At 36.5% G+C, this 6,575-nt stretch overlaps 1 protein-coding gene across 1 annotated transcript in view; it reads left to right on the top strand.

The window, feature by feature from the left end:
• The first annotated feature begins 2,274 nt into the window (after nucleotides 1–2,274).
• The window catches only part of LOC114034404 (myosin-4), a 28,120-nt gene continuing 23,819 nt past the window's right edge, over nucleotides 2,275–6,575 (top strand). The window contains exons 1-9 of the mRNA XM_027850080.1: nucleotides 2,275–2,490; nucleotides 3,115–3,258; nucleotides 3,544–3,700; nucleotides 4,435–4,462; nucleotides 4,562–4,676; nucleotides 5,313–5,405; nucleotides 5,563–5,626; nucleotides 5,764–5,862; nucleotides 5,977–6,080. Coding sequence (XP_027705881.1) covers nucleotides 2,287–2,490; nucleotides 3,115–3,258; nucleotides 3,544–3,700; nucleotides 4,435–4,462; nucleotides 4,562–4,676; nucleotides 5,313–5,405; nucleotides 5,563–5,626; nucleotides 5,764–5,862; nucleotides 5,977–6,080 — 1,008 coding nt within the window. The 5' untranslated portion in view covers nucleotides 2,275–2,286. The remainder of the gene's footprint in view (nucleotides 2,491–3,114; nucleotides 3,259–3,543; nucleotides 3,701–4,434; nucleotides 4,463–4,561; nucleotides 4,677–5,312; nucleotides 5,406–5,562; nucleotides 5,627–5,763; nucleotides 5,863–5,976; nucleotides 6,081–6,575) is intronic.

Below are 6,575 nucleotides of genomic sequence, written 5' to 3'. Positions count from 1 at the left end.
GTCATTGGACACTCTTACAGAAACACTGATTCTTCTTTGTTAGCTACTAAGCAAGTGCTTTACAAATTACTCCCTATTTTATACCAAAGAATAGAGGAAGGAGAAATGAGAAATGGGCTTTGGGAGTCTCTGTTTCATTTATCATTTAAAGCCCCTGCCATCAATGGTAATATTCCTTAAATCTCTGTGGAACAAGCTTAGGTAGGCAAATTGAAGACTTAATTTTACTTTGAAACTTTAGACCAGCTATAGTTGGAAGGTCAGGGGAAGGGAAGGTCATTGTATTAAGAGGAATAATAAGAAATAAGCTTAACAATAAATAAATAAAAACATGAATGCAAAATAACTTCAATGTGGAAATAAGCCAGACAAAAATCTAAATTAGGCAGAAAGCTCTAGACTAGGATTTGGAAGTCTTAGGTTCCAATTACAGTTCTGCTACATATGTCCTAGGGCAAAGCACTTTCCCCATTTAGTCCTCATTTTACTCCCCTATAAAATGAAAGAATTGGACTAGATGATCACAAAAGTCTCTTCCCTCTCTAAAGCTTTATGAACCTACCCAGGTAATCCTCTTGACACATAGTCTCTTCAACAGACAACTCTAAAAGCATAAGTTGCTAAATGCCCAACCACATTGGTAGAGGGCGGTTACTTTACAGGAGTTCTCCACACTGATGTAATCAGAGGTGCAAACCAAAAAGAAACAAACAAAAAACATACATACTCAAAGCTCCACTGGTACTATGAAACTTGGTAAAAAAAAAAAAAATTCTGATGATAGTTATCCTTTCTTTACCCATGAGCCTGGGAAACACAATTACGTCAAACAGAAAATAATTATAATTCTGGCAACTATTGACTGAATTTTCACATTGAACAAAATAAACTATTGGCCATCCAACCTTCCTTCATTCAGATTGCTCTCTGTATTTAAGGCTATAAGTTGGCTATTTCTTAGAAATAACTAGAAGCATTAATATGCCTTTAGCTATATAGGTAATTTATGATAATGCCCCAGAATGACTTGGGCCAGGAGAGAACCCACTTCATTTGTGGTCTTTGACCCTTTTAGACTCATTAGCTTCTCAAAGGCAATGGGTTTTCAGTTTAGTTTTGATTCCTTCACTGTCTACTTCACAGCTTTGCAGATATCAGGTGCTCAGAAACTTGTGTTGACTAACTGAAATCTCAATTCCCTTGCACTTTCAACTGAGGGCTCAAAATACACTACATGGGATAGGACTTAACATGTCATAAAAAACTAAGCTATTAAAATATAAGGCTCCAAAATCAGTGATCTGATCTCCTTGTCAGGCATATCTGGTAACATACAAGAGTGATCATTGAACTAAAGCCACTAAGGGGAAGTAAATCTGGCAAATGATTTGCCTAACACTAACTCAGCAGGACTATTTTCCATCCCAAATGGAATCATCCTTTTAACAACTGGCATGAGATACACAATGAACTTGTTGTATCACCTTTCACATTTTTGGTTGCGGCTTATTTTTTTTTTATCTAAACCTATTATTTAATCTGCATAAAGTATTCCTGGTATAGAAATTTCATCCACCAGTGCAGATTGGCAAGTCATCTGCAACTAACAGTCTTAGAGGGTTATGGAACCACGGAGAGGTTAAGTAATTTGCCCATTATCTAGAACTTGTCAAAGGCAGACTGGAGACACTAAGATACAAATGAAATAACGGCTGTCTTCAGGAAACTTACATTCTACATATACGTATAAGTCTATATAAAAATATGTATATTTTGGACAAGACCTATGGCAAAATTGTTATAGGGAACTCCCAATTTGGAAACTCTCTCTTCTACTGCAAACCAGTACCCGTTCTGTAGTTTATGATCTTCAAGAATCTCCTGGGGCCCCAAGACTTTAAATGATTTGCCCAGAATCACATAGCCAATATGGATCAAAGGTAACTGAGATTTTTGTGGTTCCAAGACAAGGTATCTAACAATTATGCCATTCTACGTTGCATATATCTACAAAATAAATCCAATGCAAAATAAAAAATTCAGAGGGATACAGAGACATTAGAGAGATACTTACCTGGGCAGGGGGCATCTTAACAAGGGCCTTCTGTAGGAGATGGCAAGTCATTTTCTTGCTCTACACTTCAGGTTTCTTCTCTGGAAAATGAAGGGGTTCAACTGCTAAGTTAAGTGATCTTTAAGTTCCCCTTCAGCTCAAAAAAATCTCCTGACTGTATATTTATTTCCCTTCAGATCCCTGAACTGTGCTGCCACCAATAAACTGCAGCCATGAGTTCAGACGCTGAGATGGCTGTTTTTGGGGAGGCTGCTCCTTACCTCAGGAAGTCTGAGAAGGAGCGGATTGAGGCCCAGAACAAGCCTTTTGATGCAAAGAATTCTGTCTTCGTTGCGGAGCCCAAGGAATCCTATGTGAAAAGTGTCATCCAGAGTAGGGAAGGGGGGAAGGTGACAGTGAAGACTGAAGCTGGAGCGGTGAGTAAGCGGGTGGAGGAGAAAAAGAGAGAGAGAGAGAGAGAGAGAGAGAGAGAGAGAGAGAGAGAGAGAAGGAGGAGGAGGAGAAGAAGGAAGGAAGGACAGAAGAAACAGAGCCACACAGAGATAGAGACAGAAACAGAGAAACAGAGAGACAGAAACAAAGAGACTGAGATATATAAAAATTAAAGAGGCAGAAAAGACTGAGACAGAGACAGAGACAACAGAGAGAAAGAAAGAAAGAAAGAAAGAAAGAAAGAAAGAAAGAAAGAAAGAAAGAAAGAAAGAAAGAAAGAAAGAAAGAAAGAGAGAGGAAAGGAAAGGAAAGGAAAGGAAAGGAAAGGAAAGGAAAGGAAAGGAAAGGAAAGGAAAGGAAAGGAAAGGAAAGGAAAGGAAAGGAAAGGAAAGGAAAGGAAGAAAAAGTAATCAGAGACAGAGACACACAGAGATAGAGACAGAAACAAGAGACAGACATAGAGAGACAGGAGAATGAAACAGAACAAGATCTACAGAGAAAGACAACAAAGAGAAAGAGAGAGAGAGAGAGAGATTTTTTCATAAACTTAGTTGATACCTACTTGTTTTCTGTTTTGAGAGTCTTATTTTTGTTTTATTTTTGGCCAGACTTTGACAGTAAAGGAAGATCAAGTTTTCTCCATGAACCCTCCCAAGTATGACAAGATCGAGGACATGGCCATGATGACTCATTTGCATGAGCCTGCTGTCCTGTACAACCTCAAAGAGCGTTATGCAGCCTGGATGATCTATGTGAGTGCACACTTGTATCACTCGAGCTTGGCATTAACTGGAATGTAAAGGATTCTTATTTTGAAATACTAATAATAGGTTCTGGGAATATAAATACAGAAGTAAAATAATCCCTGCCCTCGAGGAACTTACTATCTTAGTGAGAAAACATAAACAAAATGTTCAAGTTATTGAAGTTTATGAAACATGCCACCAGGTCACCCAGATCAATAATACCTAGGTCAATTAAAGAGAGAAATTGATGAGTTAAAATGAATTGTGTAATTATTTCCCTTCTTCATACAGACCTACTCAGGGCTCTTCTGTGTCACTGTCAATCCCTACAAGTGGCTGCCAGTGTATAACCCAGAGGTGGTGACTGCCTACAGGGGCAAAAAGCGTCAAGAGGCCCCTCCCCACATCTTCTCCATCTCTGACAATGCCTATCAGTTCATGTTAACTGGTGAGTGATTCAGTATTAACCAATCACCTTAAGGTATATAAGAAATTTAATTACAACAACAATTATACTAGCAATGAAGAGCATGGCCAGGGCCAGTCCCTTAGAAGCAAAACTTTCTCACAAAATGATAATAAATCAACAATAAATAATTGGAAAATGTGTTCAGGACAAAATTTAGTTCCAAAGATAAACAGAACATTTCTTGAATGATTATCCTAATGCTCTAGTTAACTAGAGGTAAACTCAATGTAGTTAACTTAATTGAACTTGCAATCTGCTTTTCAATTATGCCAAAAATATGAAATACTTCTAATGAGCTTAATTTCTGCCAAAAGCAAAGTTTTAAGAAAACCAATAGACAGATTATATAGACAATTTTAGTTAAGAACTTTCAAGTATTATTAAATTAGAGATTGGTATCATAATACTATATTTAAGCTATCATCTTGGCAGGTGGTTGAATGAAACATGAAACTGGCATTTTCACTACAATCATTTGTATCTCCATTATATATCACAGATTATTCCATAATCAATAGCTTGAGCATAAATTTCACCTATCGAAGAATGTTTTATGATCTACTTACTCTAAGAATTTTGTAAATCAAAGGAACCTCAAATTCACATGACATATAGTTCATAGGCTGTTATTTTTAGGAAACAACTTTTTCCGTTCAAATTTACTCCTTTTGGGAAGTTAAATATATTGAGAATTCTTGTTTTCTTTTTCACAGACCGGGAGAACCAGTCAATCTTGATCACGTATGTAGATACCATACTGGGGGGTGAAAGTGGGGGTTAATAATTGCATTGTTTACAATTGTTTGAGAGTCTGGTCATTTCTCTTACACGGTTTGGCAGTGGAGAATCTGGTGCTGGAAAGACTGTCAACACCAAGCGTGTCATCCAGTACTTTGCAACAATTGCAGTGACTGGAGACAAGAAGAAGGAAGAACAACCTTCTGGAAAGATGCAGGTAAACCCTTGCTGACTCTGAAGACAAGGAATGTTATGAAACCAGCATTGTAGGGTATATACAAAGGTCTGACGATAATCTTTCAGAAATGTAGCAATTAGCTGCAGCAGCCAAAGATTCCTATTACCAGAGCCTGTGGCAGTAACAGAGGGCAGAACTAAAACTGTGAGGCTAGGACCAGTGAATGGAAATATTCAACAGAAAGGGTCCCACTTCTAGTATTCTTTTATTTATTCACTCATAAAATTTAATTCATTCAATAAACATTTATTAATCATCTTTTCTTATGTAAAACATTGTTCTAGTACCAGGGAAGATATAAAACTTAGTTAAAATACTTTCCTTGACCACACTGACATTACAATCTAGTAACAGGTTAGACATCAATCCAAATAACAGAAGGTAAAATGTTAAATGGAGCAGCAAGACAAAGAGCAGTTCTGGCAGAAGGTATCAGTGAGTTATGCAGAAATGTTTTAGCTCAGTTAAGAGTTCCTTTAAATTCCCTTCCTACTCATCCTTAGAATCATAAGAAACATGCAACATCAGCTAGATTAGAAGGCAAAAGTAGGGGATCAGGGTCATTTCAGCAGATATCCCCTAAAGACACTCATCTCTTACTCTGTTTATTTTAAGGGCACCCTTGAAGATCAAATCATCAGTGCCAATCCCCTACTGGAGGCCTTCGGCAATGCCAAGACAGTGAGGAATGATAATTCTTCTCGCTTTGTAAGTTTCCACCTGTTCTTTTTCACTTATCAAGTATTAAGACTGTCACGTCTATGTGATATGTTAGCATCCCTTAATATAGCACTCAGAAGCATAAATAAAATCTGTATGACCACTGATATGTACAACAAAAATTCTCTTATTTTTTCCTTTAAAGGGTAAATTCATTAGAATTCATTTTGGCGCCACAGGGAAACTGGCTTCTGCTGATATTGAAACATGTAAGTGCTTTGAAAAGAGTAATCTAACCTTTCTTTCCTTTAGAGCATTAAACAAAAAATCATCTTCTTGTCTATTTTTCATATCTTCTTTTCTTCAATCTTCATATTTTTTATTTTTTCTTTTAAACACACTTTAGATCTATTAGAGAAGTCCAGAGTTACCTTCCAGCTCAAGGCTGAAAGAAGCTATCATATCTTTTATCAAATCATGTCCAACAAGAAGCCAGAGCTTATTGGTAAATACATCTTTTTTGATCTATATGTTAGAAGTGAATAACTTTTCAAATAATTTCTACTGTGATGTTTTATACAAAGGTAGTAATTCTGTCAACATGTGCCCATTTGTGCAGAGATGCTTTTGATCACCACCAACCCATATGATTACGCCTTCGTCAGTCAAGGGGAGATCACTGTTCCCAGTATCGATGACCAAGAAGAGCTAATGGCTACTGATGTAAGTAGCACAAAGTAGAAAACAAAAAATTTCATTTGTGCAATTTACTCAACTTTCATTTGTTCACCTATTTAAAAGGAATAGTGAGTTGTACGTAATAGATTTGCAGTTTCATATACAATCTTTTTTATTATAATGTTATGAAAATGCTTGTTTTATCCCATAAATTAAAAATAAAATAAATTTAAACATTTTTAAAAATAGTGAATAGCTAATCAGCCTCAGAATCAGGGGCACCTGGGTTCCAAGTCCACTTCTGACACCTACTTATTATGTGAAGGTGGGGAAGTTGCTTAACCTCTCAATGGCCCCAGGCAATTCTTTCAATGAATGAAGTTATAGAGTAAGAGTTAATCTTTGTAGATAACTAGAGTTTCTTCATTAGAAGTTCCCAATATCAATGAAATCACACTACTGGGATGAAAACAAAAATAAACAATAGTTAAGCATTTTTTCATTTTCTTTAATAGACCTGTAATTTCATCTGTATAGGGA

This window comes from Vombatus ursinus, unplaced genomic scaffold (genome assembly GCF_900497805.2).
Source record: "Vombatus ursinus unplaced genomic scaffold, bare-nosed wombat genome assembly UNPS02008996.1, whole genome shotgun sequence".
Lineage (NCBI taxonomy): Eukaryota > Metazoa > Chordata > Mammalia > Diprotodontia > Vombatidae > Vombatus > Vombatus ursinus.
The sequence above is the reverse complement of the archived record's forward strand: the minus strand, read 5'-3'. Positions and strand labels throughout refer to the sequence as shown.